Below are 27,136 nucleotides of genomic sequence, written 5' to 3'. Positions count from 1 at the left end.
TTTGCTGTCCTACGGTGGCTCAGCCCTTCAAAGAAAACATCTGCAAGGCCATGAGGCGGTGAAAAGAAAGAGAAGAATCTCTCCCTAAGCCTCAGGACCCCAGACGCTCATGCTGCTGCTCCAAGTCAGAGTCCCTGCAAATAGGGGGCACTGGGTTAAAATATGAGACAGAGCCGGGACAGTAGGAAATGTGGGCCCCTGGCTGAGGGTGTGACTCCAGCATACAGCACTGGTATGAGGTTCTAATTCCAGCACCACAAACTCAAAGAGCATTGTAGGTCACTTAGACCTCGGGAATCCCGTTTCCCAGTGTAAGAAATAGATTTCCTGGCAGAGATCATGAAAAGTGACACTCCCTCACCCCCGAGTTGTTTGACCGTCCCACATGACTATCACCTTTTACTCCCAGTCTCAAAATCCCGAGCCAAATGATCTGCAAGTGATTCAACAGGAACACCAACAGACAGTGTGGCAAAGAGATGACGTAATGGTAGAGCCGAACACAAGGACCGAACACAAAGGGATGAAGGTAAGGCTAGGGCAGGGGTGGGGAAAATCTGTACAGTGAGTAGGAAGCTATGGTCAAACCATAACTTATCTAAGTTCCTTCCCAGACAGCCACGGGCTCCTCTTAGTCCTTTCCACAGCGGCTTTTTCTGGACTTTTTGGATTTTTTTTTTTTCTTTTTGGTTTTTCGAGACAGAGTTTCTCTGTGTAGCCTTGACTGCCCTGGACTCACTTTGTAGACCAGGCTGGCTTCGAATTCACAGTGATCCGCCTGCCTCTGCCTCCCAAGTGCTGGGATTAAAGGCGCGCGCCACCACTGCCCAGCCACTCTGGACTCTCTAAGCAAAATGAAGATGATGCCCTTTCTAGTCCTTAGCCCATATGTAGAGGTTCAGTTAAGGGTGGGTGTGAGGCACCCAATCTTGGTACTGGGATCCAAACTCAGGACCCCTGTAAGAGCAGCAAGCGCTCTTAGCCAGGCGAGCCATCTCTCCAGCCCCAATGGGTCCCCTTCTTGCTAGTACTTAATGGCATAGACCCCCCCCCCCTTACCTCTTTGGCTTGATTTGTTTGAAAAGGTTACAAAGAGAACCTCCTGCCTAACGGGGATGTCTCTTTCTCCCCAGGGGCGGGGGCAGGGCCGCGGGGCTCGCTTACCCGGCTCTTCCACCACATACAGGATGGCCCTTCCGCTGGTGTCTTCGTAGTACTGGAATCTGACAACGCAGTCATCTTCGTTTTTGTAGGTACAGTTCACTGCGTTTTTGCCAGTGTCCGCTGACATAGGGAAGGGAGAACACGGAGAATGAGAAACAAACAAAATCCCAGACGGTAAGAGGTTTTCCCAAACCCAACTCATGGGACATCTGGAAAGTATGTGCCAAGAAATTGCCCGACGTTAGGCAAGGTGCGGAGGCTGGAGGTCATGCCGGGCCATTGGCACTGACTGGCCCTCCTCGGTGATGAATTTTCTTTCTCACAGGCCCTTCTTGGTTCTTTTTGCTTGTTTTGTTTTGCTTTGCTTTTTTTTTTTTTTTTTTTTTTTCCTCCCGAAACAGGGTTTCTCTGTGTAGCCTCGACTGTCTGGACTCACTTTGCAGACCAGGCTGGCCTCAAACTGACAGAGATCCACCTGCCTCTGCCTCCCGAGTGCTGGGGTTAAAGGCGTGCGCTACCACCACCCGGTTCCTTTTTGGTTCTTATTTCTTCCTCTATACAGGACGTGCTGTCAGAGTATTATACACTCGGATTCAAAGCCTGTTCTACCTGCTGTGACGCTGTCTGTCGTCTGCCCTTGTTGTCTTCATCTATGAAAGAACAACGTCCCCACCAGACACGAGAATGAAACCGCAGGGGACAGTTGCTAAGGCACAGCTGGTGTCCCCTTCTTTCTCTTTCTCTGCTTCCTCAGCGCCTCAGTCTGTTTATGCAAGCCTTATGGTTCTTCCACTTGTTTCTGATTGGTGTGCCTCTCCACAGCCACCCCGCCCCCATCTCTGACTTCCCATCATGCTTTTTGGCTTCAGCCCTTCTCATTCCAAAACCTGCTAGTCCCCGCTAGACAGCGTGGGTTACTCTCCACCAGATGTGCCTTGCCATAGAATGATGGATTCCGATGGGCAGAACTGGCCACGGCTGTATTAGAAAACAAATGATAGCCACTGGGCAAGCAGAGAGTGGGAAGAGGGAAGTAGGCACCTGCTGTATGCTGGCAACTGCCTATTTGGTGTCATTTAACTCTCCCCATAAGGTGGGGCCATCGTTTCTCTTTCATAGATGAAGAAGAGTAGACTCCATGAGGTCAGATAAACACCCTTTCCCCTGAGCTAATCACAGCAAGCCCTGTCTCCTCTCAAGGGAAAAAACACTTCTTCAAACTCAACCTCTAGTCACCCGCCACTGCAGCCCGACTTCTATCAGTCAAAGGCCCAGAGACCTGACTCTCCTATAGCTCCCCTACCTGACGCTAACTGACTCTCTTCCTGTCACACGAAGAGGTTATTTCCTGTCTGCATGGGCGATTGCTATCTGTGTGGAGACTGCCACCTTCCAGGCCCCACCCAGTCGCCCTCAGCTCAGGTAATACAGCAGATAGACTGAAAGCAACAAAAATCATCTCTAAAGACAGAAATGGAGTGCAGGTCAGAACAGTGGTAGGTAAGAATTTTGTGTCATCCTCCCGCGCCCCCCCCCCTTTATCTATGTCTTATGGTGGGGAGGAGGGGGAGGCTCCAGAAAGTCAAAAGAGCGTAAAGAGAGCAGTCATGATTACATATCCACAATGCTGAGGTTCCCCTCAGCAAAACCCTGGGCATTCCTTCACACTGTTTTCCAATTGCTCTATATTATTTTACATATATGGGTATTTTGCCTGCATTTGTATGTCTGTGCACCATGTGTGTGCAGTGTCTATGGAGGCCAGAAGGGGGCACTGGATCCTCTGGAACTGGAGTTACAGTTGGTTGCTATCTACCATGTGGGTACTGGGAACTGAACCCAGGTCCTCGGCAAGAGAAGCCAATGCGCTAAACCACTGAGCCATCTCTCTAGTCCCTTAACACTTTTTAAAAATAGTTTTTGAGAACTGGGCTAGCCTGGACCTCACTGTTGTAGCCCAGGCTGACTTCAAAGTCAAGATGTGTGCCACCAGTCCCACTGTTCCTTGCTCATCTACTAAGCTAGGGACGGCAGTCTATAAAATCATCTATTACCTTCCTCTCCCTAAGGGTAAATTAAGAATTATCTGACTTGTACATCTTTAAAAGATGTACTGAGTCTGGGACTCCAGTTAGCAGATGATGTGAGCTGCTGAACACATCTGCAAGGATAAAGGCAGGAAGCCAGCCTTCGCCGTGTGCCTACTGCACATCGGGTCTGCACAGCATTTTTTGAGGTGGGTACTGCTCTTCCACATTAGAGAAGGAAGCTGGCAGGTTCTCAGAAGTGACCCATAGACAACCTGGGCTTATGAAACTCTTAGACCCACTGGACTTACTCAGCTCTTTCACCAGCTCAATATCATCTCGGCAGTAACGGCTGCAGGTGTTTTCCTCATGTAGGGTTCCCCGGTTGAACTTCTTACATTCCACACACTCCCTAGAGGAGAGAGGACACAGCATCTAAAGAAGGGAGGAATGGCTCTAAGTGTGCCACATACCCAGAGCTCAGAACAAAGAGGCCCTCCTCGCCCACAGGCAGGAGCTGGCCAGCCAAGCCTGGATCTGAGACATTCTCACTAGAAAGCCTAATTTTGTCTTGAACTTTTGATCCCCCTGCCTCAGGCTCTTGACTGCTTGGGTTATTGGACAAAATAGGCTTCATTAAGCTTGTTCAAGGGTTGTGATGGTGATGGCGAAGATGATGGTGGTGATAATGGTGAAGGTGACGGTGGTGGTGGTGGTGACACGCTATCCTTTCTGGGAGGTTTAAGGTCATGGTTGGTCACATGATTTGAGAGTCCACTGAAAAACTCAAATCCTGCTCAGACAATACCTAAGAATGTCAAGACAATAACAACAGAGCCTTTACCTCAGCATGAAGCTCTTTCTTCCAAGCACTGGGCCCTACCACAGCTCAGATGCATGACTGAATCTGGCAATGGCAGAGCCATAGACTTGGGCTGACTGAGGCTTCCTCTAACTTCCAAATGGGGCAAGTCCGTACTGGCAAATGCCCATTTCACCCAAAAGCCTACCATAACTTCAGCTCCTTGCACCTCCCACAAACACCAGAACACTCCATGAGAATCTTAAGAGAATGCCTATTTGGTCCCCATCCCAATGCAGAGGGATACAGGATGCCTCCCTGGAAGATGGCTTGCTCCCGTTGGTACTACTTTGGTTCCTGCACATCTGGTACCACCTCCAACTTCTCCGAAGAAAAGGTAGTCATGGAAAAGGGAAAGTATTCATTCGTCTGGAGCAAACCATTATCCAAGATAGGTCCTCGAGAGTTGGGAGTTCTAGTCCAGGGGCCCTCTTCCATTTTTCCAGCCTCCCAACTCTCTGTAAACTATCCACTCACTTCTTAAATGAGCAGGCATCTGGGCAGGTGGGACACTTTTCGCACGTGTCTCCATAGGAGCCTGGCTGGACACAGACACAGCTGCCGCACTCACAATTGCCCCGGCCGCTGCACAGCAACCCGTTGTTAGACATGCAGGTGTCGGTGCGCGTTGTGCAGTTGCAGTAGTAACCAGTCCAGTCCGAGTCACACACGCAGTCCCCACAGTTGCACTGGCCATGGCCTACAAACAGAGCCAGGACAACAGACCAGAGCTGGTGAGAGGCCCACCCGGTGTGTGACAACAGGCTGTTAACTGTTCACCCTGTTCTCCGGACCATACTAACAATGATCTGGCAAGTCAGTGGGAGAACTGGCTCGTTGCCAGGAGAGCGCTACCCAGTAGAGACAAACAGCAATTTAGGCACCTCAAAGGGGGAGTATTCGGATCTAAGTCTCCCAGACTTCCTGCCCTTTTTCTCACCCTGTTCTGAATCCTCCTTCCTCCTCTGGCAGCATGGGTCTGAGGATTAGAGCCAGCTCTGTAACCCCAATGGGCTGGCTCAGCAAAAATCCACAGCTTGTGCCCACGCAGGGCATTCAGGAACTTGATGGAGTTGCCTGATGACAGTGAAAAGCTCCTCGAGCCGGCTCCTTTTCGACCTAACGATACTGTTCCCTCTCCAACATGACTTGGAAGGAAGCCAACCATTGTTACCGTTACCTTCCCCCGTTAAGTCGGGCACTTAACACAGGCTCTGATTTGAACAAGCTACAGACAAACAAAAGAATGGACCAACCGTCAAGATCCACTGGGTTTCTCAAACCAGAGCTCCTTGTCACCTTGCAAGGTGAGAAACAAGGCTCTGAGGGAGAACTCACAGGATAGGAAAGTGTGCTGTAATGAGACGGAGGAATGGAGACAGCCTTGTGCCCAGTGCCAGGAAGGGAGGGAACACAGAGTGTGCTGGGTATGCAGGTAGGTGGGACAGGGTCCCCAAGGGCCAGACGGAAGGCCCTAGGAGCCTATGGAGTCAGTCAACAGAGCCAAGGAAGCACAGAGAATTAATACAACCTACCTTACAGCCCGTGGAGGGCCCATGCTGCGAAACAAACCCCAGGGATGTCATAGAGAGAAGGCGGCAGAAAAAACAAGAAAAGCTGGGTGAAGAGAGGAGAGAGAGTGTCCAACGGTAAACAGCAGTAAACTGGTTAATGGTAACCGCACCCAGCCCAAAGGCCCCCCCAAAGTCTGCTGATCAGTCACTGCTCCTGCATCTGCACCCCAAAGCTGCAGAAACACTTGGCCACGATTAACTTCTGAAGCTGTGGGCATGGTTCAACAGCACGCAGCCTCACCAATACAACCTGTCTTGTAGCCAAGAGCACAGTAGGGCAGCCTTGGGAAGCCTTTGGGCAATTACACTACGTTACAACGCCAAGAACGTGACGGTTCCCAATGGAAGTTGTGCCATCAGGACTCATGGCAATGGCACTAACGACCATAGATATCTGCTGGGCATTCAGTGCATGCCACATGCGTGTCACGTTCTGTAGCACACTGCCGTGTTCATTTCTTACAACAACCCTATAGTGTCAGAAAGGTTGTGTAACTTGCCCCCGGGTCACAGGCCATATACCGGAGAGTTAGGGCTCAGTCAACATTCTAAGCTACGCCCTGCTGCTGCAGATTTACGGCCTCCTGTTTCCATTCTTCTTGTTCTTTCTGTCTGGATGCCCCTTTAACCCTGTGGTCATTATCACACCCCTATTCATCCTTAAGGCCCAACCCAAGTGTTCACTCTTCTCTCCGGCCTTTTCTGAGCTCATCAAGTGCAGTCAAGTGTCTTCCAATGTGTCTGTCCTCCCAGCACATGATGGCTGCCTGTACGTCCACCTTCACTCTACGGCCATGTGCCTGTTTAGCGGGTTCTCTTTCTAAACTGTTGCTTCTTGGTAGGTGACACCACAGCACGTTACTTTTATCATTAGTAGGGGTTACCATGAAATCTTTTCTAAAGCAGACAGACAGTTGACGTTGGTTCACTCATCCAGTCACTCAACAAATATTCCCTGAACTTGTACCAGGTGCTGGATGCTGGCAACTCAGCACTGAGCGTGGCAGACAAGGTCTGTACTACAGCGGACTTAACAATCTTACATGCATGGAAGATACACATATAGACATCAATTGTGCCCTGTGTTGTAGAATTACAGTACCGCAAAGAGCCATCAGCCCTGGTGTGGAGGAGTCATTCACTTCCCTGAGTGGGAGGGGCCCTGGCGTAGGAAGTCAGGCTGCTTAAAGGCAGGTTTTAACTCACACTGCCATAGTCCCCTAGTATTCACTTAAAGTTGGCAACTAAACCCTACAAAGAGTAGCTCATTCTCTAGAGGAAGAACTAGACAGACAATAAAAATATGACTGTTGATCAGAGGAAAGAAGAGGAGCAGAGAGTGATCTGACAACCACATCAGTAATTCCAGGAAGGTGGGGAGGCCAGTACAAGGCCAGACTCTGACAGTGACTCTACTCTCGGCCCACTGTCTTGTGAACACCATAGATCCCCAGCACCGTCCTCTCATAAACTCACCGTCATTCAAGACTCAAACACATCAACGCAACTCAGCTGTGTCACTCCCTTAGAAAGTAATATGTGTTTCTTAGGAAGCTGGGCCTGTTGTGGCGGGCCCATAGGATATGCTAAAGAGACAGAGGCAGGAAGATCACAAGGCTAAGGCCAGCCTAGGCTACACACTGGGGCTGGAGAGATGATTCAGCAGTTAACAGCGCTGGTTCTTCTTCCAGAAGACTGGAATTGGAGTCCCAGAACCTACTAGCTAACAACTGCCTTGTAACTCCAAACCTAGGGAGATGCAGTGCCCTCTTCTGGCCTCTACAGGCACTGCATGCACATGATGTGCAGACATACATGCAAGCAGTACACCATATATTAATGTGTGTGTGTGTGTGTGTGTGTGTGTGTGTGTGTGTGTCCAGGGGCTGGAGAGACGGTTCAGCAGTTAAGAACACTAGCTGCTCTGAAGACCCAGGCTCAATTCCTAGCACCAACATAACAGCTATCATCCAGCTCCATGTGATTTGACACCCTCACACAAACATACATGCAGGCAAACACCTATGCACATAAAATAAAAATAAGCCATTTTTAAAACATGAAAAATAAACTTAGTGCGGTGGAACACACCTGTATCCCAACACTCAAGGAGACAGAGGCAGGCAGATATCTGAATCCGAGGCCAGCCTAGTCTACAAAGCATGTCCAGGACATCCAAGGATACACAGAGAAACTCTGGAGAGAGAGAGAGAGAGAGAGAGAGAGAGAGAGAGAGAGAGAGAGAGAATAAAAAAAATAGGTGGTAATAGTGCATGCCTTTAATCCCAGCACTCAGAGTAGGAGGGGCAGAGGCAGGTGGATTTCTGTGGTCAACCTGATCTACAGAGCTAGTTCCAGGACAGCCAAGGCTACACAAAGGTCTTGAAAAGAAAAGACGAAACCAGAAGCAAGCTGTTCAGGGATATTTAATGACTGGTTGGGGCTGACAGAAAAACTGGGAACCAGAAATACATGCTTGTATATGCTTGCGCACAGAGAGAGAGAGAGAGAGAGAGAGAGAGAGAGAGAGAGAGAGAGAGAGAGAGAGAGAGAGAACACACACAGGTATGTGGTCTAGGAGAGAAACTCCTTTCAGCCTGAATCCATGGTGAATTTGGAACTATGGATGGCACCAGAGAGCTAAGCCCACTTTGAGGAAAAGAAACTGTGCCTTTCCATCCTTTCTTCACCAGTCACTGGTCAGTTTCTAAAGGCAAGGCTGCTCCTGTCAGCGCCAAAGAGAGGGCAGCCGTGAGCTCCAATCAGTCAATCCTCCTGTACAGGAGCTGGGGGTAGGGGTGCCAGCCAGCAACATGGGCTCCATGGCGTCCACTATGCCTTGCTCTTAGCTGTGGTTCCCGGCTGGGGAGAGAAGAGTGCCACAGAGGCCTGGCAGCGCTCAGAAGAGGTCTCGGCCTCCACAGAGCCCTCGTCCCACAGTGTGCCCTTTGTGAAGCAAAACAAAGTGATCTTTGACAAGCTGATCTGTTGGGCCAGCCAGAGAGTGATGTTGGGAGTGGAAGTGGGTAGCCGGAGCCAGCAGGCTGACCCCGAGCCCTGGCACAGAGTCAGCTCTTAAAAGGAAACCACAGTGTAGTAATGGCACTGTGTGGGCACCTCTCCAGCCCAAGGGGGTGTGTCTAGGCTGAGTTCACGGGAAAGCCAGAGGAGGAAGCAAGAAATGAAAGAATGGAAGAGGAGGTTGGAAAAGAGAGCCTCGGAGGGAGTGGGCCTGCTCTCCCTATACAGCCAGCCTTCCACACAGACTCATATTCCAATCCTGCCCTATGTGAACCAGCCCTCCTTTGAGATCCATCAGGCATCATCGCCTCCTTGAGACTGCCCAGGATTCCCCTACGCAGGAGTCTCTCTTTACACACAATCTAGGTTCTAGCAGGGTGTGGCTCCTAACGTCAAAGACACTTTGGTATATTAAGAAACAGTAAAATTGTCTGTTGACACCTGTTCCTCCCGTGTGGGTACAGCATGGGGACCACGGAGGAAGCCTATCTGTGTGCAGCAGGTGGGAAAGAGCCTAAGAAAAAGGACGCATTTCCTGTCTCCTTGCGTCTGAGGTAGAGGGGAAGCTGGTTACAGGCGGTGAGGAGCCAGAAGTGGGGAGGAACAGACCAGGCAGCCACCTGCAATGTTTAGAGACCCAGCACCCCTGCCCCATGTCCCCCCATGTCCCCCCCCCATTGTCCCCCCCAAGGCAGGCATCAGAGAAGAGGGGCATAGCTCTGAGAAGTCCTTCTTCATGCCCAGGAAGCAAATGTCAGCACAATGCCAGGCACTCTGTGAACTTGTGTCTCTGAGGATGTGATAACAGTGTCACAAGAACAAGACCGGAAGCCGGATGGGCGCCAGACACCCTGGTAAGAAGCAGTAAAAATGGGTGCTGTAGCCAATCGAGTCCCCTCAGTGGATTAAAATGGAGTACTGGGGACCAGATATCTCTGCATCTCAGGAAGTGGAAACCTCAGAGGCTCTGTGGGGTCGGCAGGCAAAGAAAACACACTCTCCGGATGGGATCCCTCCCACAGACCTCACACCAGAGCAAGACCAATCAGCACTCCCAGCTTGCTCCTTTGAACACAATAGAAACACTAGTAAATATTAAAATGATCTGAAGCCCCACCCCCACCCCACCTCCTCATTCAAACTGCTACCCTATGCCTGTTTTCCTCATTGGGACCCTGATCTCTATCCAATAATTTAGCTGATGGTGATATTGCTCCCCATCCCACGCCCCCCCCCCATATGCCCCAAGCCCTTTCTCAAACCTTGCATAACCGAAATAGACGATGCCACAGATCAGAAAGGGTATCATTTTTACATCTGTGGAGCACGTTTTTAAAATAATTTTTTGTATTACGTGTATGGTGGGCATGTGCACGTTGAGTGCAGGTGCCCTTGGAGGTCAGAGGCCAGAGTTCCTCTTGGGCCGGAGTTGCAGGTGGGTGTGAGCTACAGGGATACTGGTATACAAAAATAGCTCACGCTCTGAGCCAGCTCTCCAGCCCCTCGGGGCCTGGTTTTGCATGGCATATTTATCTTTCTTATAGAGCTTTTTTTTGTGTGTGGTGGTGGTGGTGGTTTGGTGTTCGCTAGCCTCAGACTTGCTATGTACCTGAGGGTGACCTTGACCTCCTGGGACTGCAGGCGTGTGAGTTAAAGTCAACACCTGAGTCACTTAGCTCAGCTGGCTAAACCCTAATGCAAATGAAGCCCATCTGGGTCTTAGACCACCACAGGAAACAAGTATAGCCTCTCTGCTCAGCCCACACAGGATACCCATAACCCCACTCCAGCTAACTTGCAAATACCCACAGTCTGTCTGTCCCAAACAGAATTAAGTCACAGCAACCACGGTCCAACATAAACCCACCTCCAGAACCTAAGAAAAAACTCAGACTGTCCATTTGCCCTTCAGGAATTCAGATAAAGGATGTATTAACAGTGACTTTGCTTCTCGGTCGGAAATGCACCCGGAAGTGATCTTTTGGGTCACTTTAAAGTTATCAATAGGCCACAGGAGTGTGCTGAATTTTTACAATAAGGACAACTCAGAATCCTTCAGGTAGAAGGGCTCAAACTTACAGTCCCCAGGCTGGAGAGATGGCTTGCACTGCAGCGTGGGGACCTGAGTTCAGAACTCTAGCACCCATGTGTTTAAATATAAATAAATAAAGCTCCATGGCATTCTGCTATGTCAAGATGTCCCCTATCACACTGCCCAACGTGACAGCCACTAGCCACATGCCGCTACTAACCAGCCAATCAAACAAAAGCTGAACTTATGTTTTCTATCTATAAATAGCCACATGCTAAAAGAGGGATAACATTTAACACAAGCGTACCATTTTCCAAATACTGTTCTAAGTCCCCCCAATGTCTTGCACATATACCACTACTTTCTAAGTCACCAGTGATAGAAAAATAGATTCATGTAAAATTATTATCAACTTTTCAGTATATTCCAATATATATTTTCCATCCATAAACACTAGCAGTTTAATTACCATGAGACTGATTTTTTTCGTAGATGAAAAATAAGTTGGTCCTCATTTTCAAAAGGTCCAGAAACTTGTAACACTATCTGAGTGAGCAGAAGAAAAGCAAGATAGTAGCTTCTCTATGGCCCACGAACAACGGGAAAGGTCTCTCCCCCAGGCCCCATGCTCATTTCTGTTTTTCTACCCAGTGAAATGGATTTTCAGTTCTGTCCACCTTGCCCACCTCCAGCCCTCCACGTGTGTTTCCCAAGGCACTATGGGTATGTGCGCGTGCATGGCTCTTCAGGATGCAGGTGTGCACGTCTACTCACCAGAGCACATCTCCCCTTTGTAGCGGACACAGGAGAAGTCGTCACATTCACAATACTTGCCAGTGATCTTGCCAAAGTCACTGTTGTGACAGATGCACTGGCCACAGAGGCACTCGCCCCGCTGGCTGCAGATGGGCTGGCCCTCCTTGGGGCTGCACTCCTCCTGCTGGGAGGGTCGGTATTCCTCCTCAGAGCACTCGCACATGGATCCCAGCCAGCCCTGGTCACAGCGGCACACCCCGCACTCAAAGGTCCCGTTGCCATTGTTGCATCGTGGGCTGAGGGGCTGGGCATAGGCCTGGCAGGCACAGTCACAGTCAAAGATGACATGGACGGAGAGGCTGTCCTTAAAGCCCACAGGCTTGATAGTGAACGACTGCTCCTTCTTCTCTGGGCAGCCTCGTACTTTGGCCTCGATACTAAAGCTCACCTGGATGGGAAGATGACGTTCAGACCTAAGTGGATCTGGGGTGACACACCAGCCCTGGAGGAAATGCTGCACACTACCAAGAATGACAAAACCGGGTGACAAAGCCACCTGCCCTAGGGAGTTCCTCAGCCTTCACTCTCTCAATGTCTACAGAGTAAAGCCTATCCCTGTGACATACCTGACTGGGCAGCTGCTTACAGACAAGCCATAGAAGGCTGTTTGTGTCCTGAGGGATACCTCTGTTCAGGCAGGCCAGAGCCTGTGATTCTGCATACATTTGACTCTGGCCAAGTACCATTATTACATAATAATAGCAAGACACCAAATGCTGCCTTGAACACACCTGGCCATACACTGGTCAGTTGCAAACAGGGATCGCTGCACAGCGTCTCACTGCAGGGTGCAAAGCGTGGAGTGTGAACGCATGTGCTTAGCGTACAAGCTTATAGGGCAATGGGCCAACAGATCTATTTCTCTTCTTCATCCCTCCCTCCCATCTACCAGTCCCTTAAATAGAGTAGAGGAGAATCAAGAAAGAAAACCAGGGGAGCTGGAGAGATGGCCCCAACAGTTAAGAGCGCTGGCTGTTCTTCCAGAGGACCTGGGTTAAAATCCACATGGTTGATCACAACCCTCTGTAACTCCAGTTCTAAGGAATGTTGATACTGTCTTGTGGCCTCCACGGGTACCAGGCACCCACGTGATACACAAATACACATGCAGGCAAAATAACCATAAACACACAATTAAAAAACAATAAGAAAACTGTGGCCAGGTGTGGTGGCACACGCCTTTAATCCAGTATTTGGGAGGCAGAGGCAGGCGGATCTCTGTGAGTTCGAGGCCAGCCTGGTCTACAAAGCCAGAGGTGGTACACAGAGAAAACCCTGTCTCAAAAAACCTAAAAAAAAAGAAAACTGTGGAGGGAATGGAGGGACAAAATGAGCATCTACACTCAAGGGGTTTTGAATTTTTGCTTGTTCCACTTGCTGTTGGCTTTTCACCAGCTAGATTAAAGTCTGGGGCACAGTCGGTGCTCCGCAAGGGTCCGCAGATGAAATACTGCCCCCATTTTATGTCGCAGAGAAAAGAAAGGCATTACCCTGGGTGAACACATAAGGTAAGAAATAGTTTTATTTGCAATCAGCTGTGCAGGTGCAAACACACAGAAAAGCAAAACTGGCAGAGAGGGTTACTCGGCAGATATAGACACCTTAGGCACCAGAAGCTTCAAGAGGAAAGATTGGGGGCTGGAGAGATGGCTCAGAGGTTAAGAGTGCTGTCTGCTCTTCCAAAGGACCTGGGTTCAATTCCCAGCACCCACACGGCAGCTCACAACTGTCTGTAATTCCAGTTCCAATGAGTCTGACACCAGTGCACATAAAATTAAATAAATTATTTTTTTTAAAAAAGAGAAAAGATTGACAGCTCTGGCACTTACATATCTAACTCTGGCAAGGGGTGGGGTACGCACCAACTCCCGACTTGCCTAGGTCAGAGCTTCAGTGTAACTCCCTGCCTAGCCTGTTGGAGGATGGTTTTGTGCACTGTGTATTCAAATGCTGACTTCTGTACCTGGAGACCTGGTTGCAGTCTGACGTTGGCATCGCCATGACTGTGGAGCACCTCCTGTCTTGGTGTGTTTTAACAATGTCCTCCGTCGCCTTCTGATTGCTTAATTAAAGAGCTGAGCAGACAATAGCTGAGCAGGAGAGTCTTCCAGGCCCGGGGGGGGGGGGGGGGGGGGGAGAAAGTCTCCATGAGGGAGTCACCATAAGGACACAAATGGAGCAGGAGCAGCCAAGGTGAGACCAAGAAGGCAGGTAATGGGGCGCAGGCCGGGAAGTAGACCAGGCCAACAGAGTCAAGTTAGTACAGATCAGAGTCTACTCAGCCACAGTGCTGGAAGCGTATTAATAAACATAGTAATTTCTGTTCAGGAAAGCCCTTACTCAGGTTTTACACTAGCCCACCTCACCGTGTCTCCAATCTTGAGTCCCACACAAGACTTGAGGCCTGGGATGACTTCGTTGTTGAGGCAGGTGGCATTGAAGGAAAGTGACAGCTCTTCGGGGAGATCGCGGACTTCTAACTCCACCTTAGAGCGGATTTTCTGAGCAGACAGCGGCAAAAGAAGGTAAGGAAACAAGACAAAAGCTATGTCCACCCTCACAAAGCCAAGGCCCTGGCCTCAGACTTGCCCTGGCCATGCCTGATGCTGGGGCTTTATCTGGCGGTCGCTGCCACAGAGTCTGTGCTTCATCACCTCTTTTGTGTCTTGCTAGGGCCTACAGTTGCTCCTTGTCGGTTGGACGCCCATCTGTAGACCCCTTCCCCTCTAAGCCCCCCGACTCTGTAACTGTCCCTGCTACTCCCTGGCCTTCCTTTCTGGCCCATTTCCTCTTCAGAAGGTGGCACCACTCCCAGGGCTGGCCATCATTTCTCGGGATCTGAGAGGAAAGCAGAAAGGCCAACAGGAGAGTGGTAACTAGGGTTCTCAAATCCAAGCTGGGTTAGAACATGGGCTTGCACCTTTAGGCACGACCCCATAGCCTGAGTCAGCCCCACCTCCCTGCAGCTCTCTTCGGGAAGAGACTTTGAAAGCAATCTGTGCGCTGACTTGACTACTCTCCGTGTACGCAGTACCTGTCTTCTCTGTGTGCCATGTTCAACTAAATCACATGATACGAAATTTCCCACCACTCCTAAAAGCGTATTAAAAAAAAAACCAAGCCTTCCCTTTGTTCTGGGGATCTGTCACAGACTCCTCAGGAAGATTCGGTCTGGAGGTAAAAGCTGCTCTTCAAGCAGGCTCCTTTGTCTTCCTCCCTGCCATCGCTCTCAGAGGAGTTTGTCCTCTCTCTCTCTCTCCCACTCACTCCCTCTTCTTTTCTCCACCTCTCCCACTGTCACTCTTAAAGAACCTCTTTTTCTGAAGGGAAGCCTCTTCTTTCTTGTAAGGGCCTATGATGTTCAGACTTCCATACTGCACTGTTTCTAGCTGATGTTCTCCTACCCCTGGCCCAAGCCTGGCCTTTTGATAAATGTCATCTCTTGAAAGCTTTCCTCAGCTGTGTCAGCTTTCTTCATAGCCTGAGCACCACGTCCGTTTTTCACCTCTCTTTAGGAAGCTCTGCTGAGTAGGCCGCAGCCAGCAGACTCAGCAGGCTCCTGGGCCAGCGTTCTTACCCCGTAAGCATCAATGATGAGTTGGAGGACATTGCTTGAGTCACCAGAGAGGACTCCCACGGTGGCCCCAGGGATGAGCTCACTATAATTCTGGAAAGAAGACAAAGATGTCCACAGCTTAGTGAAGAAAGTGGCCTCCTCCTCAAGATCTCCTTTGTCACCCTGGCACTCTTTTTTGAGGTTCTGGGTTGGTTTGGTTTTTCAATACAGGGTTTCTCTGTGTAGCCCTGGCTATCCTGGCACTCACTCTGTAGACCAGGCTGGCCTCAAACTCAGAGATCCTCCCTGCCTCTGCTTCCTAAGTGCTAGGATTAAAGTGAGTGTGTCCCCACCTCCCAACTGGAAGTCTTAAAATGAACTTTGGAGTGCACTGTGGTTTATCTTACTTGTCACTACCAGAACATATCTAGCAGATTTTCATATTTGATAAATTGTTTTAAAAAAAATTTAAAAAAAGAAACTTTAAAAAAAAAAAAAAAAAAGAAACTTTTACACCCCTCCCACCCAACTGACTTATCTCCCACCACCAACACAACCATCAACACACTGTTCCTAGTAGGTTAAAGGTTGGAGAGAAAAAAAGCTACAGGGAAGAATGTTAAGGTCTTTTCCTGTTGGGTCCTGGCTAGTGACAGCAGAAGCTGGCCACCTGGGACAGGTCCATCTGTGGTGATAAGAGGGAAAGCCCCAGAGGCTTAATTACCTGGTAAAGCTTGACAACATTTTCAGTTACTGCAAAGATCAAGTTAATGTTTTTCTGTGATAGTTTCTCAATCATGAGCCCCAGAGATGGGTAATCCTAGAAAAAGGGGCAGGGAAGAGGGAGAGGTTAATAGAGACCACTCACATGCTTCAGGAGTCTAAAGCCTCTGAGCTTGTCTTATTTGGGGTACGCCCAGGGCAACAGGAACTTTAAAGATTTTGACCCACTAATCGAAGTGAGGCATTACGGTTTGGGGTATGTCCCTCGGGCTTTAATTCCTACTGTGAGATGCTGTGAGGGTGCAAGCAGCCCCACCCCCACCCCTCGTTGTTATGGTAGATCTTTGGGAGATAAGCAGGATTGCAGCTCATGACAGCGAAGCCTCCAGAGTTGAATCCTGCTAGCTTTACAAGATGGAAACCACACGAGCAGAAACCCACACACATGCCCCCACCCCCCCCCCCACCCCCGACCTCTGCTTTATGACGGCCTGAGTCACGGGACGCAGGCAGCAAGATGATCATCACCAGATGCAGCCCCTCAAACTCACAAGTTGTAAGAACAAAACTAACGTTCTTTTCCAACTTACCGTGTCTGCGCTACTGTGTCGTTAGCAACAGAAAATGGAGCAACACGTGAGTGAGGAGGGCAAAGCAACAGAAGCTACGAACCCTGGGCCGGCGATGGTCCAAAACCAAGCACCTTCCTTCCCGCTCAGATTTGAAACAGCTCCATGGGTTAGACCTCACTGCTGTGGCGCTACCGGCAAATGCCCTAGCCTCGCTCTACTGATCCCCTGCCACATGGTCTCAGCCTCTCAGTCCAAAACTCACTCACCCCTAACCCTCTTCTCCTCAGCACTAACCTCATCCTCTTGCCACCAGGAGTGACCGTCATCTGGGTAATCTGCCTCCTTCGGGAAGCCTTCCTTGACCATCGCAGTTCCTAAAGAGCTCTCCTCCTTTGCTTGCCAACAGCCCTTGACTGTGTCAACCACTTAGCATCACCACGCAGTCTGTGCTATTAATAATGTATAGGACCATATCCTCTCATCCTCTAAACCAAAATCTCCTAAGAGTAGATCCTTACAGCTTTCCATCTCCTCTCGGTTCCTGGCCAATGCCTTGTATAGACTAGTGAATTGCTGACTCGCGTGTTGTCTCACAGCCCTCAACCTGGATATGGCTAATACAAAGGAAGTGGAGACAGCAGGAAAGACTGACTATGCCCATGGGATCCTAGACCTTGTGAGGGAGCTCATGAGAGCTCCAGTCCAGTCTCCTGCCTCTGATCACCTTTAAGCTCCAAGCGATTCCTCTTTTTTTTTTTTTTTAATTAATTTATTCTTGTTACATCTCAATGTTTATCCCATCCCTTGTATCCTCCCATTCCTCCCCCCCCACCCCCATTTTCCCATTATTCCCCTCCCCTATGACTGTTTTTTTTTTTTTTTTTTTTTAACCTAAGCAAATAAAGAGCATGCTGGGGGTGGCTCGGTGGTTGAGAAATACGTAATATAATGAGAGATGCTGTGTTCAGTCTCCAGACCAGAATTAAGCAGCAGGCATGGTGGGTGGCACATACTTCTAATCCCAACAGTCAGAAGGCTGGGGCAGAAGGATTTCAAGGTGAAGGCCAGCCTGGGCTATACACAGAACAAGACCCTTTCTCAAAAAACAAACAAGCAGGCAGGCAGAGTGGCACGTTGCTGTAACCCTCACATCCATGAAGCAATGATGCCAAGAGGGCTAAGAGCTACAAGCCAGCCCAGGCTGCACAGCAAGACCCTGTCTCAAGGAAATGAATTTGGGGTGTGGGGAAGGAACTGCAAGACAGGTAAAAAGTCCTCCCAGGCCAGGCGTGGTGGCGCACGCCTTTAATCCCAGCACTCTTGGGAGGCGGAGGCAGAGACAGGGGCAGCTGGATCTTTGTGAATTAAGTTCACTGAGGCCAGGCTGGTCTACAAAGAGAGTCCAGTACAGCCACGGCTATTACACTGAGAAACTCTGTCTTGATTTAAAAATTTTTTTTAATTTCAAAAAAGACTTTCTCCCAAATACCCAAAGTGCTATTATTTTAAACATTGGTACATTTGTCTTAAATGGCTTACAGAAGTTTCTCCTATTTCAATTTAATCTCCTTCCTTCTTATTTAATTAACTGTCTATAGTTAATGAAAACATATAAAATAGCTTTTCAGAAGTTTTCTTAATTATCATCCTAGATTATCCATGGACCATCCTTCCTTCAAACCAAATGACTCTCTGCCTTTTAACCTTTCCTCAAGAGGCTCTGCTCTCTGGGCTTTTCATTTCATCAATGAAACCTTTGTCTCCCCCTCGCCCCCTGGTCTTTCCCCAGTAACTACAAGTGAACTTGATTCCAAGAAGGGGCCTGGGTACAGCATCACTTGGGTCCATTCTGGATGACAAGATGCTGGTGCTGATAACTGTGGACTCGGTGTGAACACAGACCACAGGCATGGACATCAATCCTGGTCAGATAGCTTATACGCTGGATGAGGATGCCCCGTTGGGATATGGCATGAATAAGCACTGGCTGAGGAAGAGGAAGAGCTCAGAGAAAGAGCCATTTTCAATCCACACAAAAGCCTTGGGTGGAATAAAAGAGCCCTATCAGTGAGCCAGGACCACAGTAAGACCAGGCATCTCACCATGGTAGTGGAGGCAGAGTAATGGTTGTCTCTGCCAATGTGACACCGCCCATCGTTGGGCAGGACGATGCCTGCCAGCCTTCCATCCAGTGCAATGTGGGTCTTGGCATCAGTGGTAAACACCAGCAAATGGGATGCATCATTCCTCCAGCCTATTTTTTCCTGTTTAAAAAAACAACAACAACTTCAGCTGTGTCATTAGTATGAAACAGAGACCTCCATACCTGGGAAGCTGGGCAGGTTGCCTTGGAGAAAGACCTCAGCCCCCAGCCTGGGAACATAAACAAGAGCTTTCTGATTTGGGCTTTGTTCGCCCTAGGAAAGCCATCCCACTGTGGATTAGCTCATGAGGCTAACTGATGCCTTCTTCAACTCCACACAGAACTCCTCCAGTGATAGAAACCCAGCTGCGTCCACAGAGCTGGCCTGGGCTAGAAGAAATCCCACCCTACCATCTGCCCACTTTGCTGAGGTCAAGTGAACCCAGGCTTGACTCTGACATAATTCCAGGAAATGTGGGAAGATGTTCTCCCTAGGGAAGACCTGGGACAACTGTGGTTTAAAGAAGTGCTGGCTGTGGCCTTGGCATGGATATAAAGGGACTATGTCGCAAGAGCGATTTATTACTCATTGTCCTGCTTGCTTTCTATCCCCCATCATACCGGAAACCCCCAAGGGAACTGTTTCCTTCCCCATTTCGATTTGTGCCAGCTACACCTGGAACCCCCTTGCCCTCCAAACTCACATCACAGACCGTAGCCTGCATGATGGCGTCAAAGCCGCCCTCTGGGGCATCTCGGTTACGTGACACGTTCTGTTTCTTCACTTCCTCATTGAAACGGGACACGTGATCAGTTAGCGTCAGTACGTGCTTGTAGCCGAACATGGGCAAACATGAGTTCTTCATACTAGGGGAGGGGGATGAAAGATCATCTCAGCAGAAGCCATAGTAGGAGGTAATACTGGGGTCAGGTAAAGAGAGAGGGATGGGATGGGCTGTGATGGAGCATGCCTTTAATCCCAGAACTTGGGAGGCTAAGGCAGGTGGATCTCTGAGTCTATATAGTGAGTTCCAGGACAGCCAGGACTACACAGAGAACCCCTGTCTTAAAAACAAAACAGGAGGGGGACTGGAGAGATGGTTCAGCGGTTAAGAGCATTGTCTGCTCTTCCACAGGACCTAAGTTCAATTCCCGGCAACCACATGGTGGCTCACAACCATCTATAATGTGATCTAATGCCCTCTTCTGACTTACGGGTGTACATGCAAATAGAGCTCTCATACAATAAATAAATAAGTAAAATCTTTAAAAAACAAAAACAAAAACAAAAACAAAAACAAAAACAGGAGAGATAGAGAGACACAGAGACAGAGACAGAGGTGCCCAGGCCACCAGGGGTATATCATATTAGTTGGTTTCTTTCTCTCTCTCTCTCTCTCTCTCTCTCTCTCTCTCTCTCTCTCTCTCTCTCTCTCTCTCTCCCTCCCTCCCTCTCTCTCTCCACTACAGTGCTGAGGATTGAACCCAAAGTCTCATGCATGCCCCATAAATGCTTTACCACACACCTACACCTCCAGCCCCGCAGAATCACAGTCATTGAGACAGCCTAGACTCCAAGCCCTTCAAACTACTTGCGGCATCACGACCATATCTGCAGATAGCCCAAAGGGCAAGAAAGGCAGCAATGAAACCAGACAGGATAGAGTAAACCCCGGCTCCCCATTTACCAAGCATGGGCTCTTTGACAGCATCACAGAACCTGTAACCATCAAGTATTTGGGCACAGCAACTAGAAAAGTAATCAATACATAAGCCGAACAAAGACATGGGGCTGGAGGTGGGCATGGTGGCACACGCCTTTAATCCCAGCACTGGGGAGGGAGAGCAGGCAGATCACTGTGAGTTTAAGGCCAGCCTGGTCTGCAATGTGAGTCCAGGACAGCCAAGGCTACACAGAGAAAGCTTGTCTCAAAAAAAAAAAAAAAAAAAAAAAAAAAAAAAAAAAAAGACATGGGCTGGAGGCATAGCTTGGAGGTGGGATAGGTAAAGGGCATAATGGAGCTTCTCTCATAAGGAGACCAAGTAAAGCAGTTATACAGGAGTGAGGCTCAAACTATCACAGCTGTTTCCACTAAGGCTGCTTTATTGAAACAATAAAGCAGATGTCCAGTAAACTTACAGATCATGCGGACAGGAGCACTGCTATCCCCAGACTAACTGATATCTTTTCTGGGGAAACAATAGAGCAGACAGAAGTTTTAAAACTATACTGTAGAATTTTTTTTTTTTTTTTTTAGGTTAAAAAGTAAATCTGTGCCTTGTCAACCCGGAAATCATCTTAATATATTTTATTTTTTAAGTCTGGGGTTGGAGAGACTATGAGAGGGAAAGAGAGCAGAGACAGGGAGAGCGCATGTATGCAGCAGCAGTTGCCCAGAGCATCAGAGGCTCTAGAGTTGGACCTCTAGGCTTGGGTTCAAAGCCGCCTGACTCAGGTACTGGGAACTAGACTCTGTCGGGTCCTCTGGAAGAGCAGGAAGCACTCTTAACCACTGGTCTATCTCTCCGGCCCCAGTAATCATAGTGTTAACTACCATACATAGATTCAGTCTTTGTCAAGTAAGCTGCTGTGGTTTGAATGGGAGATGGGCCCCATGGGTTCATGTGTTTGAGCACTTGGTCCCCAGGTGGTGGTGCTGTTTGGGGAAGATTGTAGAACCTCTAACACAGAGCCTAGCTGGCATAAACAGGGTTATGTGGGTGGGGTTGGATTCCTCCACTGCCAGCCCTCATGGCATGTAGTAAGTAGCTGCCACCGGTTTCTGCCACCATGAACCAAGCCACTTCAGACTTCAGGCCTCCCCTGTCATGATGGGTAAAACATCCTCTGAGCCATAGACCAAAAGAAACCTTTCTTCCCCTGAGTTGCTTCTACCAGGTATTTGGTCACAACAGCAAGAAAGGGAACAACATGTAAGCGACAGGGGTGGGGGATGCTGTTCGTGATAGGACACTTGCCTAGCAACGGCGAGGCTCTAAGTTCAACCCCTAGAGCTCCTCCAGGGACAGAGCTAACGCGGGTTGGCTCATGTCTGTGATATAGCACTCAGGAGGTTGAGGCCAGCCTAGGCTACGTGGCAAATTTTTCTGTCTCCAAAAAACAGGCAGTGAAGCCGGGTGTGGTGGCACACGCCTTTAATCCCAGCACTCGGGAGGCAGAGGCAGGCGGATCGCTGTGAGTTCGAGGCCAGCCTGGTCTACAAAGTGAGTCCAGGATGGCCAAGGCTACACAGAGAAACCCTGTCTTGAAAAACAAAAAACAAAAAAAACAGGCAGTGGGTGGGGAGGAGTGTGAAGGTTGGAGAGATGATTGTGTGGTTAAGAACACTGGCTGATCTTCCAGAGGACCCAGGTTTAATTCCCAACATCCACAGGGTGGCTTACAACCATCTATAACTCCACCTCCAGGGGATTTGACACCTTCTTCTGGCTTCTGATGGCACCAGGCACACACATGGTACACAGACATGCAAGCAAACAGACATTGATACACATAAAACAATTTAAATTTTTAAATATACTTTTTTTTAATTAGTTATTTTTATGTATACAGTGCTCTGCTTGTATGTACACCTGCACACCAGAACAGGGCATCATGGCACATTATAGATGGTTGTGAGTCACCATGTGGTTACTGGGAATTGAACTCAGGTCCTCTGGAAGAACAGCCAGTGCCCTTAACCACTGAGCCATCTCTCCAGCCCCTTAAAAATACTTTTTAAAAGGAGGTGAACAGTGAGAACTTCACCATTTACATACTGCTAAAAAGTTCAATAAAGCAATTTAATTTTCTTGCATTTTAACATTGTGCCCTAGATGACCAGATGACAACCAAGCCAATCCTTCTGAAATCCTAATTACATTGTTACTTATCTACGCTGCTCTCTATTGCTCTCTTTTCTTCTCTTCATTTGTGACAAAGCCAAGGAGCTGATGACGTTTCTGCGTAAGACGCCAAGCAGCCTTCAGCCCTGTTGGCACAATACTCCTGATAGTAGGCCCATCTGCCAGGCAGAGAACAAGCTGTAAATGCTATGGTTTTTGAATGAGGTGGCCAACAAAACAACCTCAGAGGGGGTAGCGGGATGGCTCAGTGGTTAAGGTACATGGTACTCTTCTAGAAGAACAAGGTTTGGTTCCCAGCGCCAGTGTCAGGGCAGCTCACAACCACCTGTGACCCATGTCCCAGGTAATCTGACACCCTCTTCTGGCCTCCATGGTCACCCAGAACAAACAGACACAAGCACATACATGTTAAATGGAGAGTGAAAAATAAAAAAAAAATTTTTTTTTAAAGAAAAAGGCTGGAACTAAAAATGGGAACCAGGACTTGGGCAAGCCTGAGACAGAGGGAAAGGGGCGATCCGCTGGCTTGTGGAGAAAGGGGGTTACCTGTAACAGGGGTTTTTGAGTGCCGCTGGTGGGGAGATGAACATGAATGGTGACACAGGCTTGTCCACAAAGGCCCCGAAGCCAATGCGAAGGTTGCTGGTAAGCCTGCGCATCTGAGATGCCAACTTGGTACCCAGGGTCTGGATGTTCCTCAGATCATCGCTCATGGAGAAAGACAGGTCCATCAAGTAGTAGATGTCTACGGGGTAGTCCTCCACCTGCCGCACTTGAAGTGAAAAAATCTTCGAATCATCTAGAAGGCAGAAGGATGTTAAGTTTTGTTTTGTTTTGTTTTGTTTTTTCCTGCTTCCTCTTCTTCTAGGATTAAATACATGAGCAGGCTGCCGTGAGAGATAAATAACCGCTTGATGAAATTACGCTTGAAAGGCTTGGTCGACTCCCCCAACTACCACACCTTACAACCCCTTTCCTCTCGCTGTCTCTTGAAGCGCTTCTTTTCCATCCTGTGATTTCCCACCGTGTCTAAATGCCCATGTGTGTGATCCTCTGGGTCCCCAGGGTCTACCACTTCAAGTCATACAGCTCTTATCAGTTGCTACAGTTCAGACTTCGTAAAGGACAGGAACTCTGCTGGGTATGGTGGCACACACCTGTAATCCCAGGATGCACGAGGCAGAAACGGGGACGCTATTGCACGGTAGCCTGGGCTGCACAATAAGTTCCAGGCTGCCCAGAGCTATTGTCTCAGAAGCGAACCGCACCTTGCTTTTCTCCAAATCCCGTCAATGCCTTACATATAGTGGGTCTGTCAGACTCTTATTGATTCAGTCGGGTCAAGCATCCAGGCTTCGAAAAAGCTCGCTCTTACCCTAATACCTTTCCCTCTTCTGTCCTTACTTTGTCTGCTCCTAAACACTCCCTGTCCCCTGTGGAAAATGGGCACACAAATTGCATTCTCATCCTCCATCTCATTTGCACCGCCACACGAAGCTATAAACTAGCTAAGCCACACCAGAAGGAAGCAGAGCCAGAAGAGCTAAGTAACCCTTAACCCAGACAAATGACGAGCAATATGGTGGGGTTTAGGATTCACACTCAGATCTTCTGACCCAGATCCTGACTCCCTTGCTCATTTTCTTCCATTTTCCTGCCCACCACGCCCCACCCCCACTTTGTCCCCCATTCCTAGTCCATGCTGCGCCTCCCCCAAGAGCTTCTGCTCAGACCTTCAACGGACGTCCTGTGCACATTGGTTCCAGCTCTCTCCCCCAAGATGAGCCCCCCCCATGCCTACCTGGCCGTAGTCGAAGGACAATCCTCTGGGGGCTGACTTGAGTGATGTGGGCGCTGCCTCCAGAGCCCTTGCTGCTCAGTGGTCTAGCCTCCAGGACCTGGACCTCACTGACTGGGAACTCAATGGACCCTATATGACAGCCGTCCTTCAGCAGATTCTCCTTCAAGTTACAGCGCGGTGAGCCCTGAGGCAAAGCCTATGCAGACAGGAGGCCAAGGGGAAGGCCCGACATCAGAGCTGGGGAGGCTATGCACCCTGCATGACATGTCACTTCCCAATGGCTTAGAGCTTACCCAGCCCTTTGGAGCTAATCATCGAGCATAAACGGACTGCTGTGGTCCATCAGGCCAGTCTCTAGGGACACGCACAGGAAGGGCAAACAGGCTGAGTTAGTGCCTGTTCGTGAACTGACAACTAAGAAGAGAGAGCACTAAGGAAGGTGCGTGCTAAACCAGTGTTTTCCAAATTGTAACATATCATTACTTTGAGTCTCAAAATCAGGTTTATTAAGAAAAACAGAACTGAATAGAATAGAAAATACCCAAGCATATAAATAAAAGTTTCAGCCGGGCGTGATGATGCACGCTTTTAATCCCAGCACTAGGGAGACAGAGGCAGGTAGATCTCTGTGAGTTCTGAGGCCAGCCTGGTCTACAAAGGAAGTCCAGGACAGCGGAGAAACCCTGTCTCAGAAAAACAAAACAAAACAAAAACAAAAACAAAAAAAAAGTTTCAACGTTATTTGGGGGCGGGGGGGACACTTTTCTTTCCTGGAGGAGGGGGTTTAGCACACATAAGGAGTAACAATATATGAAATGTTTCTTCCTGTTGGTCAAGGTCAAAGCCATTTAAAGCTGTGGTGTTAGACCCTGGCTGCTTTATAAGCTCCATGATTGTGGTTCCCTGTTTCCCCACCTCACCCAGGATGAAGGAGACAAAGCAGAGACAGTAGAGGGTAAAGCACAGGAAGGAGCTGGCTGAGACTGACCCTCAGCATCGCTGCCACTAACTGGGTACCATGGCATGACACCCAGCTCCCTAAGCCTGACCCTCAGCATCCTTGCCACTAACTGGGAACCATGGCATGACACCCAGCTCCCTAAGCCTGACCCTCAGCATCCTTGCCACTAACTGGGTACCATGGCATGACACCCAGCTCCCTAAGCCTGACCCTCAGCATCCTTGCCACTAACTGGGAACCATGGCATGACACCCAGCTCCCTAAGCCCGGTGCCCTCAGTGAAGTGTGGTAATCATCCTTGGCTACAGATAGCAATCAAGACCGCAGAGACAGAAGGGGAAATGAGGGTTACCAGGGGCTGCGGAGAAGAGGAAGGAAGAGTTGTTTAATAGGCTCAAATTTTAGTTTCACATAATGAAATTAGTTATGGGGATGGTTGACTGTGCAGGCTTCACGTTATAAATAGATTTCATGCTACTCGACCGTACGCTTAAAACAGTTATGGTGGAAAAATAACAAAAGAAACGGTTCAGTCAGGACCGTGTTTGCCGCACAAGTGTGAAACCTGAGCTCAATCTCCTGTACACATGTCTAAAACAACAAACACCTGGGTATGGTGACACATAACTGCAAGCCCAGAGCTAGAGGGGCAGAGACAGAAGGATCCCTGGGGCTTGCTGATCAGTGAGGCTCACCATATTGGTGAGATCCAGGTTCAGTCAGACCCCGAGTCTCAAGAAATAGGTGGAGAAAGATGCACAAAATAGATCTACACACACACACACACACCACAATCACACAGAAAGGTCATGATAGTAAATTCTGTTATATGTATTCTACCACAATGAAAAAAAAATCACTTTAAAAGGAACTAACAATTGGGCTGGAGAGATGGTTCAGAGGTTAAGAGCACTGTCTGATCTTCCAGAGGTCCTGAGTTCAAGTCCAAGCAGCCACATGGTGTCTCACAACCATCTATTCTGGGATCTGATGCCCTCTTTTGGCCCCCAGGTGTAAATGCAGATAGAGTACACATACATAAAATAAATAAATAAATTTTTTTCGAGACAGGGTTTCTCTGGGTAGCCTTGGCTGTCCTGGACTCACTTTGTAGACCAGGCTGGCCTTGAACTCATAGAGATCTGCCGGCCTCTACCTCTCAAGTGCTGGAATTAAAGGTATGTGCCTCTCTACCACCCTGGCTTTTTTTTTTAAATGTATACAATGTTCTAACTGCACATGTGTCCCTGTACTCCAGAAGTGCTCTTAACCTCTGAGCCATCTCTCCAGCCCTAAAAATAATTTTTTAAATAACTAACAACAAGAAGAAGAACCCTCCATCACAGGATGTTATGCCAGGCTAAATAAGTGCATATAGTAAGTGCTCAATACGTGTTAGCTATTAATAGAATGTGTTGATAAGTAGTTTCTGAATAAGCTACCTATGAATAAATTCCACAAGCTGGAAAAAATGCCATAAGGATGGGCAGCTGCCTAGAGCCCATTCTGTCACCTTCCTCCTTCCCTCTGGACAAAAAACACACTGTCTTGTATCCTCTCCTCCGAACTCTGTGTGTGCTCACATGCAAGAAGTAAATGTTCTTGGAAAGACACCAAACTCAGGAAACAGGCCCCAGATCTAGGTCCCCATTAGCTAGCCACGTGACCCCACAGAAGTCACTCTAAGCCTAAGTTTCCTGATTTGTTTGATAAGCGGGTTGAGGAAACGTGAAGTTTTCGGTTCCACTGTACCCTGATAACTAAGCGTATTTAGCCAGCACTGCATGAGCACACGACTGGCTGTCACGTGCCAAGTTGAGGGGGACCGTTCTGGAAGCTGGCACACCCCTACCTGGACCTATTTCCCAATGTCTCGGACTTCAATTTCCTACCACTTTCCAAAACCACCACCACAAAAACAAAAACAAGACCCTATCAATATCCCAGAACAGCTGTTAATTAGTGAGCACTTGCTACATGAAGGCACAGGACGGGCACATCGCTAGCATCACTGCAA

At 48.8% G+C, this 27,136-nt stretch overlaps 1 protein-coding gene across 1 annotated transcript in view; it reads right to left on the bottom strand.

The window, feature by feature from the left end:
• The window catches only part of Itgb3 (integrin subunit beta 3), a 54,359-nt gene that overhangs the window by 3,407 nt on the left and 23,816 nt on the right, over window positions 1–27,136 (bottom strand). The window contains exons 3-13 of the mRNA XM_051158858.1: window positions 24,159–24,354; window positions 22,904–23,156; window positions 19,195–19,357; window positions 18,450–18,611; window positions 15,777–15,872; window positions 15,074–15,163; window positions 13,863–13,997; window positions 11,455–11,884; window positions 4,531–4,753; window positions 3,503–3,603; window positions 1,165–1,284 (exon numbers count right to left, since the gene is read on the bottom strand). Coding sequence (XP_051014815.1) covers window positions 1,165–1,284; window positions 3,503–3,603; window positions 4,531–4,753; window positions 11,455–11,884; window positions 13,863–13,997; window positions 15,074–15,163; window positions 15,777–15,872; window positions 18,450–18,611; window positions 19,195–19,357; window positions 22,904–23,156; window positions 24,159–24,354 — 1,969 coding nt within the window. The remainder of the gene's footprint in view (window positions 1–1,164; window positions 1,285–3,502; window positions 3,604–4,530; window positions 4,754–11,454; window positions 11,885–13,862; window positions 13,998–15,073; window positions 15,164–15,776; window positions 15,873–18,449; window positions 18,612–19,194; window positions 19,358–22,903; window positions 23,157–24,158; window positions 24,355–27,136) is intronic.

The sequence above is a fragment of the Acomys russatus genome, chromosome 16 (genome assembly GCF_903995435.1).
Source record: "Acomys russatus chromosome 16, mAcoRus1.1, whole genome shotgun sequence".
Classification (NCBI taxonomy): domain Eukaryota; kingdom Metazoa; phylum Chordata; class Mammalia; order Rodentia; family Muridae; genus Acomys; species Acomys russatus.
Note: the sequence above shows the minus strand (reverse complement) of the source record. Positions and strands in the feature narration are given on the sequence as shown.